The sequence below is a fragment of the Hippocampus zosterae genome, chromosome 14 (assembly GCF_025434085.1).
Source record: "Hippocampus zosterae strain Florida chromosome 14, ASM2543408v3, whole genome shotgun sequence".
Lineage (NCBI taxonomy): Eukaryota > Metazoa > Chordata > Actinopteri > Syngnathiformes > Syngnathidae > Hippocampus > Hippocampus zosterae.
The window spans coordinates 15,332,088-15,346,661 of record NC_067464.1 but is presented as its reverse complement, the minus strand read 5'-3'; the positions used below and the strand labels follow the sequence as shown (position 1 = coordinate 15,346,661).

The 14,574-nt window shown below is 41.6% G+C and overlaps 2 protein-coding genes across 3 annotated transcripts in view; one reads left to right on the top strand and one right to left on the bottom strand.

The window, feature by feature from the left end:
- The window catches only part of LOC127614473 (uncharacterized), a 316,500-nt gene that overhangs the window by 224,692 nt on the left and 77,234 nt on the right, over positions 1-14,574 (bottom strand). The window lies entirely within an intron of this gene.
- The window catches only part of dicer1 (dicer 1, ribonuclease type III), a 103,713-nt gene that overhangs the window by 44,667 nt on the left and 44,472 nt on the right, over positions 1-14,574 (top strand). For both annotated transcript variants that reach the window (XM_052085646.1, XM_052085647.1), the window contains exons 17-18: positions 6,077-6,290; positions 9,028-9,181. In XM_052085646.1, coding sequence (XP_051941606.1) covers positions 6,077-6,290; positions 9,028-9,181 — 368 coding nt within the window. The remainder of the gene's footprint in view (positions 1-6,076; positions 6,291-9,027; positions 9,182-14,574) is intronic.

Sequence of the window (14,574 nt, the reverse complement as noted above, 5' to 3'; positions counted from 1 at the left end):
TGTATCAAAACTGAACAATTGTGCAAGTACCGGTAATCCATCAAAAACGCCTGGTTCCCTCTCGTTGTCAGAGTCACTTTCATTGCTATGTGGCTCCATAGAAATGATGCCGGCTTTGCCAAAAGCTCGAACAACAGTGCAAGCAGACACGTTCGTCCAAGCAGGCACAATTCATTCGCAAATTGTGGCGTAACTCGCCCGACGCTGCCTCTCACTCTTCGTAAAGTTGTTTGCCATCGATCATCCATTGTTCCCGTGGCGCTCGCAACTTTACTTTGAACGCCCGGTTGATGCCGATGTCCAGCGGTTGGACTTCTTTAGTCAAGCCGGGAATGACGGCAAGCTCAGAGTTCATTTGCTTGACTGCTGTGAGATTGGCACGCATGCCAAAAGCATAATCGATGGCTTGAAGTTTGAACTGAGCTTCGTAGGCATGTCTCTTTGTAGAATTTATTTTCGGGGGTTCTTGGAAACCAAAACCGGAGTTGTTTTGCAATAATGCGCATAGCCACACTTTATACAGGTGTTGGTACCTGCTAGGGGCGTCCCTTTAGCATCCACTTACACGCCCACCATTCACTCATTGTGGGACAGTGTGGGACAAATAAAGGTTATCTTATCTTATAATTGGGATACAACCCTTAAATCAAATGTTAGTGGTTTGGTACATTCTCTGCCTTTGAAATGAAGAGGAATACACACTACAGCAAAGTACAGAACTGAAGACCATAGGTACATTTCATTTTATTTTATGTTATTACACACGTTTCCTCTTGCAAACGAATTTCACCCATTTTTTTGATCCTTTGCACACAGGTTCTTTTATTTCTCTAAAAGTGAGAAAAAGACCCCAGCACTTCAATGCGTTTTCTGTTTTCCAACATCTCTTTTCATCTCTTTATTCCAACATCACAACTCGGTACAAATCGATTCAGACCTTTGTATTTTTAGATGTACAGACATAAGAATATAAATAATATAATATAGAGGCAATATGCAAATGGGAGGTGGACAATCACTCCCTATGTAAAACAGTTACAAAAAGACAAAATCCAGTGTGATCCGGGGTAGTCATAAAAGTTGGAATGTGTGAGGAGACAGACAACCGTCCTTTCTGGCTGGTGCCAGCAACATAAATGATCAAGATAACAGCTCCTTCTGTTAGGTTAAACATGTTCGCTGGAAAATCCCACACAGGTGTTTGTGATTAGGAAGCAATAAAAGTAGTACTAAAAACAGTAAGTAGTTAATTATTCTAAATCCCTCTCTTGATTACAATGAATATTGTGATCACATAATTGTCAGTAGGGGTGCTCACACGGCAATATTTGCTCCGGTGCTGCACCGGGGCAGCCCACGAGAGCGTTGATACGTGGAAAGTTACACCGGTGCAGCCCCTGAAAAGAGCTTAAACTGGAGCAAATTTAACCCTGCTCAGGGAGGTGGTTTATAAATTTGCTCCAGAGTAAATGCTCTTTTGCGGGGCAGCACCGATGTAAAATGTGAAAGCTGCAGGGTTAAAAATTTGCTCCGGAACAAATGCTTATTTGTGGGTGGAGTAGCCTCGCTATGCATGAGAAGACATACGGCTAGAATGCATTGCTTTCGTGCTCTGTTGTACTTCCGTCATCTTTCCTTTTGTAGGAGACTTGACTGTCTCGGAGTTGTTTGTGTAGTTTGTTCCTCTGTTGTGTGTTCACAACCCCCCCATAGAATTTATTTTGTGATTTCCTCTCATGATTTTCTGTTTTATGCATTACATGTTTGCTTTTCTGAGTGTCATTGAAGTCATCGTTGATATACGTTTTCGGGGACGGTCATTGAACGCCTCTCGAGCAGAAGGCAGGGAGACCGACAAGGAGAAGGACATGCCTGTACAGTAGTTGCTTGAGTTGTATGTTTTAAAAAGAACCAATACGACAGCTATTTATTTTCTATTGTTTTGCACTGCTGCAGAATCTGCCATGTGAATGCAAGTGGGGCTGCACCGTGGCTGCACCGTGTGTAACACGCTCAGCAGCTTTGTACGTGTGAATGCTCCACAAAATTTGCTCCGGTGTAAGATATATCGCAACAAAATATATCGGTGCAGCATCGGAGCAAATGTGTGCCGTGTGAACACCCCTTGTGTATCCTCTCTTGCCAAAAGCAAAACAACTGATCTATCTTTCACCTTAATTGTAGGAGAAAACATTAGCATTTGGTGTAATGCCCTTATACAAGATCAACCTGACCAATGCAATCACAGAAATGCGTGTTTTGGTCCTGGACCGCATGATGGATTTGTTCAACTTCCACGTCCAGTCACTCTTCAGCATGTCACTTTAAAGTTGGAGATGCTCCAGGCTTGTTGCACAGTGTGACGCGTGGAACCTTTCCTTCCAGACAGACAGCATGGCTGGTCCTTTCTGGAACCTTGCATGATCATCTCAGCTGGTGTCCTTTTCTGGTTTAGGACCCTCACATACTCCTGCTCAGGGCACGTCTGTGTCTCCACGCCCGACTCGTTCAAGTGTTGACACTGGGGGTTAATCTGCTTCTGGAAATAAGAAACGAGATATATAAAGTTTATGGGAAACCATTTTTTGAAGAGTGCCCCGAGTCCATGGACCAGGAAACTCCTGGCCATGTTCCAGCTCAAAAGCTGTGAAACCTGTGGTAGAATTGATGGTAGGCCTCACAGCGAGCGTTCGACCCTACCTTGAGACTGCGATTGATAAACCGTGCCAAATTTATGTTTACGTCTGAACAGTGGCTCGAGATATATAGTGATCTGTGGTGCAAAACAATATTATGACGGTTGTGCAGTTGATGCAGATAACCATTGCACCATTTTTAAATGACCACTAGCAGTAATTGTCGTACAACTTTCGGTGTGCAATTATGCAGAAAGTCCTTTGGCACTCTCAGGTGTCTAGTGCTGTGGAATATTGATCAACGACAATTGTTCAAAGTATGTAGAAAGCTGAAGCTACAATGATCAATGCAGCAATACTGTCTCACTGGGGTGTGCAAAAATGCAAAGATCCACGATAGATTTGAGTCACTGTTTAGGGAGTTAATGGCAAGAGATAAAAGGCTCGAAAGTGATTACCTGAGTGAAGTAGCTGGAGAGGTGGTAGTCAGGTTGTGGGGGAGTCCAGCAGGATTTTCCATGGCCTTGTCCTGGCTCTTGCGTTGTACACGTCCTCGTGAGTGGTGGTACCAATGTTTTTTTTGTTTGTTTGTTTTTGTTTTTTTTCCCCTGCAGTCCTGTCCGTTGCAGTAGGATTCTGTCCTTTATTGTGAGGGTAACAGCAATGTGAATGTCAAGAGTGTGCAATGAGTTTTTTTGTTTGTTTTTTTACACAGCCTGCCCTGTGGTTCGAATTGATTTATATTATATGTATTTTTCTGATCAGCTCATGTTCAATGAAGCATACGTGAGCCATGTAACTGCTTTGGGTTCAATTCTTAACGTAAATATTCATAAATTACTTACAATATTTATAATATTAATATTTTTTACGAATATATTAGTTACGGCAATAAGTTTCTACTATTTGCAGCATTGCTTCTTTGAATGTCTTCCATATGAAAGTGCAATTGATATTGGACGAAATCCTGAACTAAATCAAAAGCCAAACTAAGTGATTGGTTAATCGAATCGAATTGGACCCTTGTGAATCAAATCAAATTGATTTGGGAAATCTGAATCAATACCCAGCCGCAAGAGTGGCTGCCTTTCCAGCAGCTCCTATATTTTGTTGTTCTACTTCTTCCTTTCATAACTTTGCTGCTGTGAATTGGGAATTTCTCCATTGCGAGACTAATAAAGGTTTTATTATCTTATCTCTACCTTTATTAATAATAATAATATAATATTAAAACGGCTGATTGTGTGTACTGTACTTATGAATTTTGTAAATGTGGAGTTATAGGTAGCTTTGGACATTAAAGCTAAAACAACAAAATAAATGAAAATAGATTGGTTGTTGTGCAATAAGGAACAAATGGTTGGTGTAAACTGGTGTAAATGGAAGTTTGAAATGCAGAAAATGTTGTTTGTGACTGCAACAACAACAACAAAGTTTTTTTGTAATGTACGTATTCAGATCCTGTTAGCAGACCAAGCAAAAGTGAAAATATTTTGTTTTCTTCACTTTGCCACGAGCAACCTTTCTGTAAGGTACTGAGAGCAGACATCTGAATCATTCTGGCTGCCATAATGTTGACCATTAGTGTGTTCATTCAAAACATTTTTAGTAGTGACTTTTATCACTGAGTTCGTACAAAAAACTCTCACTATGTATTGTGATGTTGAACAATATGATCACGTCCTTTCGTGTTTTCCCCCCAAAAATATGCTTCTCGAGATGCACATTAACACACACACGAGCACACTCACCCACAAGCACACGCACACTCATAAAGATGCGTACATATAGCATAATGCTTATACATTTTTGGCAAATGTTAAAATTGTAAATCGATCAAGACTTGAAAATACCGTTATTTTTTGGCCTCAAAAGGGCTTTTTCACATCTTCTTTTGAAGCACTGTTTTTATGTATTTGAGCTTCCATAAAAGCAAGAAATATCGTCAAAATTAAAATTTACTTGAAATACGTATTTCACATAAGCCGTGATTCCTGTTTTTTTTCTTTCCAGAAAAAGGAGTTTTAGTTAAACTTGCCTTTGTTCGACTGCATATTTATAAAGAAAAACCAATGGTAGAAATAAACTTTAATAGAAGAGAATGTAATATTTAATTTGGTAGGTTCTTTGTCATTACAGCCATAGGACACTGTGGGCCTTAGATGGATCAAAAACCACCAAAATGGCTGGTCTTGAATGAATTTCATGACAATAGGGAATGAGTGTCATAAATAAAGCCAACTCTGCAGTGCGACCCAGCACTCACAAAGCCTCACAAACCATCCAATGTGAAGGCAGTGAATCTGCAAAGCGGGGTTCTGAGGATCACATGGGAACCTCCACCTTTGCCTGTGTAGAGGCATACTGCATCCTCCTGGCAAAGGAGTCAGCCATTCCTCCATTAAGCGCCATCAGCTGGTCCAGAATGCCGCTGCTCGCCTCTTGACTGGTACTCGTAAGAGGGAGCACATAACTCCTACTCTGGCATCCCTTCACTGGCTCCCCATACATTTTAAGAGTTATTTTCAAGATCCTCCTATTTGTTTTCAAATCTCTGAATAATCTCGCGCCACCTTACCTCTCTGAGCTCATCCGCCCCTACACACCTGCCTGCCGCCTGAGGGCTGCGGACCAGACATTATTGAGAAGTACCAAGAACTAAACTGAGGCTCAGAGGGGATCGAGCCTTTTCTGTTGCTGGTCCCTCTCTCTGGAATGACCTCCCACTGAACATTCGGCAAGCCTCCTTGCTGCCCATCTTCAAAACCCTCCTTAATACTCACTTGTATTCTTTGGCATTCAACAAAGCATGACTTAGATTTGTTCTTGGTTTTACTGTTTGGTGCTTTCTCCCGTCTTTATTACCGATTTGTTTTACTGTTTATTGTACATGTTAAATTGCTCTATGTACAGCACTTTGTATGCAGCGATGGCTGTTTGAAAGTGCTCTATAAATACTGTTGACTTGACTTGACTTAAGCTTGTCAACAAATTTGCCTTATGTCATGTGAGCCTGAGAATGGATCTCGGATGTCACTGTTTTACTAGCTGTGTTCACCATTATGTAAGAGCGTCTAACAGTGTTGAAGGTCAATAAATTTTTGAAAAATCCATCTGTGTGACCCCTTGCTTCGCAAATATCCCATTTTTTTACGTGGAGACCTGCTGCAATTAATACGAAGTGGTCAATATATGTAGAAATTTGCTGTTGTGGCTTTAAATGGGGTGTTATTTGTATACCGGAAATTATGGTAACTTTTGATCATGATCGAAAAATACCAATTACAATTCGGGCTTTTCACTTTCGTGCAGTTCTGGTCTCTGAGTGGCATTAAGGTCATCCATGAGAAACTTTTTTTCCTCTTTTTTTTCTCCACGTTATTAAATGTATGTATATGTATATATTATGTATATGTGATTATTGTATCCCCTTACAACAGATCCCCCATTTTCCGGTCTATACACGCTCTGGTGAGGTGACGATCTCCATTGAGCTACAGAAGTCTGGCTTTAACCTCAACGCCACCGAGCTTGACCTCATCATTCGCCTGCATCAGTACATCTTCTCCCACATCCTTCGTTTAGAGAAACCTGCACTGGAGTTCAAGCCTACATTTGCGCAGTCTGCTTACTGTGTTCTACCTCTCAATGTTGGTGAGTGGACGTGTACTCAGAATATGCTGCTATTTCAGGTGGATGGTGTGGTGTGAATTGTGTGTGTGTGTTTAAATATAGGGTTCAAAAGGCTCTTGCGACAAATATGTTGGGTAATTGATTAGCATTGGTCTGTTAAATCAACGCTTTAATTTTGAAGATTGATTTAGCATTAAAAGAAATTAACTTAGTTTTGTTTACTTCCTGTCCTCAACTTCTGATCACTTGTAGAGTGAAACAAAGCTAGCTGCCTGGTAAGAGGACAGTCGCTGCCACAAAGAATCAAAATTAGAATCAGATTTATTGGTCAAGTATGAAAAGCACGAGGAATTTACTGTCCCAGTTCCAAGCCATCGAGAGAAACAGAAACAACAATAATGACCAACACAGGGAGACAGAACGGGAAGCCTTGTTGCCAAGCCATCCAGAGAAACAGAAACAACAACAATGACCAACACAGGGAGACAGAACGGGAAGCCTTGGTGGTTCGCTGTTTAGTGCCCTTATAGATTCCATGTGAAAGGAAAAAAACAGGGAAGAGTAAGGAAAGAAATGACAGACCATGAAATGGAGCATTGTTTGAGCCCCAGACCTTACCCTCAGTACATGTAGTGTACATATAAGACATGTACAACAAATCTTGAGACTTTTCTTGTAGTGAATGGGGAGGTAGGGGTGGGGGAAACATAATGCAACCAGACTGGCTAGCAGCTTCCTCTATTTGAGCTCCCTGAAAAGTCGAGTTTCCTTTCAGTGAGGGCTGGGAATATAAATCCAACTCAAGCAGGGTTGTGCAGCGTCCCGCGTCCTCGACGCATAATTTTCCCACGGGACGAAACAGTTCCAAATAATGTGTGTTTTTGGGACGCAAGAAAATTTCTCAGTCAAAACAAACAAAAACAAAAAAAAACTACGGCAAGCCTGAGGATTTCATGGGAACAACTTCACAGTGCAGAGGTACCGGGTTCAATTCCAGCTCCGGCCTCCCTGTGTGGAGTTTGCATGTTCTCCCCGGGTCTGCGTGGGTTTTCTCCGGGTGCTCCGGTTTCCTCCCACATTCCAAAAACATGCGTGGCAGGCTGATTGAACACGCTAAATTGTCCCTAGGTGTGAGTGTGAGCGTGAATGGTTGTTCGTCTCTGTGTGCCCTGCGATTGGCTGGCAACCGATTCAGGGTGTCCCCCGCCTACTGCCCAGAGACAGCTGGGATCGGCTCCAGCACCCCCCGCGACCCTAGTGAGGATCAAGCGGTTCGGAAGATGAATGAATGAATGAATGAATATTTTAACGGTACCGAAAAATAGTTCAACCATAAAAGTCACCGCACACGAGTTGACTGTATGATCAACGCAATTTCACTGTGCCTGTATGTGTGTGTGTGGTGTGTGAGTGTCTTTCTTCTAATTTACTTTCATTTTGTTTTGTTTTCAGTGTTATGGGGAGGGGGGTGCAACAGATAACATTATGTTGCTATTTTAGTCCACAAACTGAGGAATCGCGCGGATGAAAGTTTGAGATGGCGGCGAAAAAAACTCACCAAGGTCTATTAATTACGATATTTAAGAAATGGGAATGCCAGTCTGATTTTTCGTTTGAATCATCCAAAGGGCGTATCACTAAACTCACCTGGGATGTATGCACAGAACACAAGAGCGAGATACGACAAGAGGCACGATTATGAGGCAAGTTGGTCATTAGATTTGTAGGCTAATCGTTATGAAAAATATTATGAAACAGTATTGGTTATTCTATAATTTACTGGTTGTAGCATTGTAACTTTACGAATAAAACATTTGTTATTTCGTGAAATTGAAAGTAAATTCCACATGCATCGTCTTGTGAAGAGGATGTCAAGCCACATCAATACTTTCCTGTATTAATGATTACCAGTAAATTAATCCTTGCCGTGTGAGATTGGAAAAAATACTCTGATGCCACCAGTTTTTGATCCATTTATTTTTAAGAATAAACCTGGAGTACACAGCTGCTGATGTAATGTTCATTGTTAATGCATAGTTTTCAAATACTTACCCTTGAAACATTGTACTTTTGAGTTGCAGAATTCTTGATTATGAATATCTGTCAAAATAGAAAAACGGGTTTCCATGATGAACGTTTACGGAACCCAATATTAGTTACCGTGGTTTCCCATTGGGTAATCCGACGGAACCGAAAATCGTTTACCATGAATTTCCGAAATCCTCAGGCCTGCCGCTGAATTATTTAAATTTTTGCAGCATTTGTTTATAATTGTATGTATATGTTGTTTGTGTTATTCATATGCAATTGAATAAGTAGACCGTTTCAGAATTCGAAATTAGGGACTCTCGCAATGCATAATGGGATTCACACTTTTCTGATCAGCGAGTCCGAGACTCGCTGCCGGTAAAATTATCACTGGTTGTGTAGCATGTGTTGTCGTGGACAATGTGGTTTAAATGACACAACTCATGGACTTTACCTAGTTTTTATGGATGTATTTTTTTTCCATTCTAACTGAAATTATTCTTTCTGTTTCATTCTCTCAACATTTTAATGTTGAGAGAGAAATATAAATTGACATGCTTTATTAATCCCGTTAGGGAAAATAAATATTAATTTAGCTTTTGAACATGGTTAGTTAGGTGCAAAAAGTATGTGACTTGTCCCTGGAAGATGCATTTATGAATCCCGGTGGTGGTTAACATGGTTTGAGATAAGAGAATATCGTCCATTGTTTTCCATTTCTTTTTTGTAGCTGGAGAGTCCAACACACTTGATATGGACTTCAAGTTCATGGAGGACATTGAAAAGTCTGAAGCTCGGACTGGCATTCCTACTACTCATTACACCAAACAAAACCCTTTCACCTTCAAATTGGAGGATTACCAGGATGCAGTCATCATTCCAAGGTACGTTCGGAGAGGGGGGGAGTTACACGAAGGATTCCAAGAGATTTTGGTGTCAGTTTTTTATGTGAAACATCCCTGAGATCAAGGTGGGCAGCGACTATTTTTTCTTGTCTTGTCTTGGAGAGAACTGAGGTTGAATAAAAGCTTGACGTTAGCAGGTACTTCAAGGTTAATTTAATGTTTTTACGCATTGGTTAAAGCATGTTGTACATGTTCAATGTCAAAGTGAGTATTTTAGCACGATTGTGATCAAGCAGCTGGCGAAATACTTTTTTTGCCCCTGTGCGCGTGTGTGTGTGTGTGCGCGCAGTAATGAAAGTCCTCCGAATTTTCCCGGAATTCCGGATTTTCAAATTTTCTTAAAAATTCCTCCAGAAAATTGAGGGAAAATTCCTTAAAATTAATCCAGATATTAATTGGCAACATTGAACGTACACGCGTTTGAGTTCTTTGTTTTGCTTTCATGAGCGTAGCCATGTTGAGGCACTAACACCAGTAATAGTAACACCCCTATCCCTGCAATTCTCATGGCTTTGCCTTATCTCGGAGATTCCGAAATTACGTCGAGAACGGAAGCCACAAAAGGTGCCCGTGTGCACACAAAAGGCAGAATAATTATTGAATGTTGAGTATTTGAAGAGCGTTTTGTGTCAACTAATTCATGCGTGATTGCCTCCCAGCACAATGTTCAAACAGGTAGACAGGCAAGCTGACATGCGTGCAATAGACGCGAGTGTTAGGAACACGTTCAAGTGGTCATGGCTTGAACTGAGATTTTTTTGGTCCGACTACATTAGAAAGGTCAACAAACCTGGTAAATCAGCTAAAATCATATATACAGTGATCCCTCGTTATTTCGCGGTTCGTTTATCGCGGCTTCAGTGCATCATGGATTTTGTCAAACATATTCATGAAACCAAAATAATAAAACAAAATAAGTCCGCAAAAGGTCCGCGAGAAGCAGCGAAAGTCAGCAACAGAGCGAGTCACGTAGAGCAATATATCCAGTACAGTGAAGCTCCTCTACAACGAAATCATGTTTGCAGCAAGAAATTTTTCACAACAGGGGGTTTTCACTGTACCAAATTTGATCGCAAATGTAAACACACACATATATGTACTCTTTATTTTTATTCCAATAGTGCATAAGTATGAGCACACACTTATTTGACACTTCATAGTCATCATAGTCAGTGTAGAAAGAAAAAAAGGGAAAGAAATTAACGATCGGCATACACTTTCACTTACCGTATTTTCACGACTATTCGACGCACCGTACTAATGGCCGCAGTCTCATTAATGGGTGACATTTCTGTATTTTACACATACACAGGACGCACCGTACTAATGGCCGCAGTTTTACTGTGGTAAAACATACGCCAGCTTAAACATACGGCATGCATGCGCGCACTCTAACACGTTAGCTTGAAGCATACGGTAGCATGCCAAGACATACAGATAAGATAAAAACACGTTTTTAAAAAGGCAACGAAAGCAGAACTGAGTTCGGGTGTATTTTATTTAGCCATCGTACAATGTTCTCACGTTTTTCGATCAATCATCACCCAGAAATCCATCAAAGTCCTCATCCTCTGTATCAGAAGCAGAGGACTGCACATCTCAGTTGTCATTGAATGCATCACATGCTAGTGTGAGTTGCTACGCATTGCCGAGCGGAAAGAAGGAGTAGCAACAGCAAAGTCAACATTTCTCTCGTGTGAAGCTTTCCCACATTTGAAAGTAAAGAACAGAGCGAAACATGGTGGCAGCGCGTGTGTGTGTAGAAAGAATTGAACAATTGTGCAAGTACCGTAATCCATCAAAAACGCCGCGTTCCCTCTCGTTGTTGCGTATTGTGGCGTAACTCGCCAAGCGCTGCCTCTCACTCTTTGTAAAGTTGTGTTTGCCACCGATCATCCATTGTTCCCATGCCGTTTGCAACTTTACTTTGAACGCCCGGTTGATGCCAATGTCCAGCGGTTGGAGTTCTTTAGTCAAGCCTCCGGGAATAACGGCAAGCTCAGAGTTCATTTGCTTGACTTGTTTTTTCACCGCTGCTGTGAGATGGGCACGCATGCCAAAAGCATAACCGGTGGCTTTAAGTTTGAACTGAGCTTCGTAGGCGTGTCTTTTTGTCGAATTTATTTTCAGGGGTTCTTAGAAACCAAAACCGGAGTTGTTTTGCAACAATGCACATTGCCACACTCTATACAAGTGTTGGTACTGGCTTGAGGTGTCCACTTACACGCCCACCCTTCACCATTGGCGGACTAGCTTGCCTGTCCTCTCTCTCTCTCTCTCTCTCTCTCTCACTCTCTCACTCTCTCACTCTCTCACTCTCTCTCTCCCTCTCCATATATGTATATATACACGCCCACCCTTCCCTGATTGGCCGACTTCTCTCCCGCATGCCTGGCCACAGTCACTTCCGCCTTTTCTCTATATAAACAGCGTGTCGGCTGTCAGTCAGATTTTGGAACTCAGCGCATATAAAGGACGCTCCGCACCATAAGGCGTCCTGTCCATTTTGGAGAAAATTTAAGACTTTTAATGGCGCCTTATAGTCGTGAAAATACGGTACATCAATTTCTTGGATAATGTCTTTTATTTTGCTTCCTCCGTCTTTCATTTTGATCACTTTTACCCTCTCTTTCAGCGTCGGAGCGCTTCTTGTCTGAGCTGCTTCACATCCAAAGGTCCATTTTGTAGCCATTTTAGCAATGCAACGTTCATGCTGCGTCTAAATCTAACAATAACAAATACTTTCTGGACCCAGTGGCTTTTTTTCCCACTATCTCACTGTCTCTAACTCGACCTCCCCTCGATTGCAACCCAAGACAGCGTTGCTCAGCTGATGTCAGGCAGTGAACTTTTAAAACCATCCATCATCAGCAAGCTCTGCGGAAGCCTGACATTGAACCTGTTTATTTGAATCAGGTGTGCTGCAACAGGGAGACTTGGAAAACATGCAGGACAGCCGCCCTCCAGGACCTGAGTCTGACACCTACAGTATGCTCTAAGCCAGGGGTGCCCAAACTTTTTGGATTGAAGATCTACTTTTCGATCAACTAACCTCCCGGGATCTACCCTTACCGGCGCACACATGCACGCATGCACACTCGCGCACACACACACACACACGCACACACACACACACGCACACACACACACACACACACACACACACACACACGCCATGATGAGAAACGGCCTGAAACGGAGGAATGCGACGCACTTTTGCAGCCTGTTAACTATCATAGCTCACACGTACCGTTTTAAAGTGCTTCCCTAGGCCCTCCTGGATTCCTATTCTTTGCTCGTGCCCTTGGTGAATTGTACACAAAGCAAACTCTGAATGAGAATCATGACGATAAAAGATAGAGCGCAACAGCTCTGATCACAAGCTGCAATTGCAAACTGCTGAGCGCTAACAACTTCCGGTGACGTAATCACGCGCCACCGTAAATTTAAGATTTACCTGCTTTATTTTATTTTTAAAATATTTTTTAGTGGAAATTAGACTGATAATATGATTAGTGTGCAGTGTATATTAACACAAAAAATATATTAATAACATTTACAAAGACACATAAATGGTTGTTGTTTTTTTTCTTCTCAACACTCCTCGGATCTACTTGGGACCTGTCTTAGATCTACCGGTAGATCAGGATATACCTAATGGGCACCCCTGCTCTAAGCCAATGGCAGAGCAGCTATGAGGATGTTGCATAAAGGAAACATGGAGCTGTGAACGAAATAAAAATCGTTCACCATGTAAACCAGTGCGGTGGTTGCTGTTGCCGTTTACGAACGAAGCAGTAGAGGTCGCTGTGGGATTTGACTTCATTGTTGTGAATCTTTGCGAGGCAAGAGCAGAGAAAAAGATTTCATATAACGCAACAGGGTTTTTTTTCGTTGTATGGGGGAAGGAGAGTGGGAATGGTGTTAATGCATGAAGATTTTTTTCACACTAGGGGGTATTTTCGTCAATGTAGGTTTCGTTGTAAAGGAGTGTCACTACATGTACAGTATATGTTTACTGTATTTTGTTATTTATAAACTCACCTAACTTATACATGTTTAAATCTATTAGTATACAGCATTAAGTCATGTTAATTACTTCAAACTTTACTACAAACTTTAATTACTTCTACATGCATGTATACCATTAAATATTATGTACATGTACCAATATATACCTGTGTGTGTATTAAGGGTGTGGAAAATAATCGATATTAATCGATACATCGATGCGCACGTCCGCGATCCGAGTGCATCGGCTCATTCACTGGGTACGACGCGATTGACGGGTGAAATCGCGATTCATCACGATGCATTGATGGGTATCGGTAAAATCCGATTCAATCGCCATTTTATTCATGTTAAACGTCACATATCTGCCCTTTCCTAGGCGCAGTGAATGCACCATCATTGCTTTGCGTTTTGTGTTGAATACGGACGGTAGCCGTGCGTCACATACAGTCCAGTACACAACGAGCGAAACATTATGGAAGTTGGCGCACGCAGCAGCAAGGAAACTACTATATTTAATGCAGCCGCAACATTCAAATCTTATGTTTGGAAATACTACGGCTTCGAAAAGAAAGACTGAAAGCTTGATAAAACCTCCGTAATTTGCAAGGAATGTCGCACTAAGAAGCCATACAACGGCAGCCCCACAAATATGCAGACCCACTTAAACCGATGGCACCAGATCACCGACAAGTTTCCCTCCCGCTTCCCCGCCCAGTTCCTCGTCGGACACCGGAGAAACTCTTGGTAAACCAGGTCAGGATCAGAAAAAAATTGCCTCTTATTTTGGGAGTCCCTTTGCAACTCACTGTGACCGCGCAATGGCTATAACTAAGGCCACTGCTTATTTCATATGCAAAGACCTCCAGCCTTAGCGTGGTGGACAACGAGGGTTTCAGACAGCTCGTGCACGTTTTGGAACCCAGGTATAAAATACCAGACAGGTCTGTGTTCACTTACAAACATATTCCCGATGTGTACAACAAAGTGAGAAGTGAGATTACTGTGTCGCTGAACAGTGCGCAAAGAGTTGCACTTACAGTGGATGGGTGGACATCTTGCGCTATAGATTCATATACTGTATGTATTTATATATATATATATATATATGAATATTTCATATAAGACACTCAGTGAGAGTCTGTTTGTGTTTACACTATAGCAACAGCTGTGAGTCTCAGGTGTCAAATTGTTTACATTTTCTTTGCACAAAACCCAATTGTGAAAGGGCTTAAATAAGTTGTTTTACAAGTTCTACTCTTTATAAGGAATAAAGTGGTATCCTTTTTGTAATACCATACTGAATTCCATCTTTTTAAAAGCTTTTTTTCTTTGCTTATTTGCATCATGTTTAATTGCAC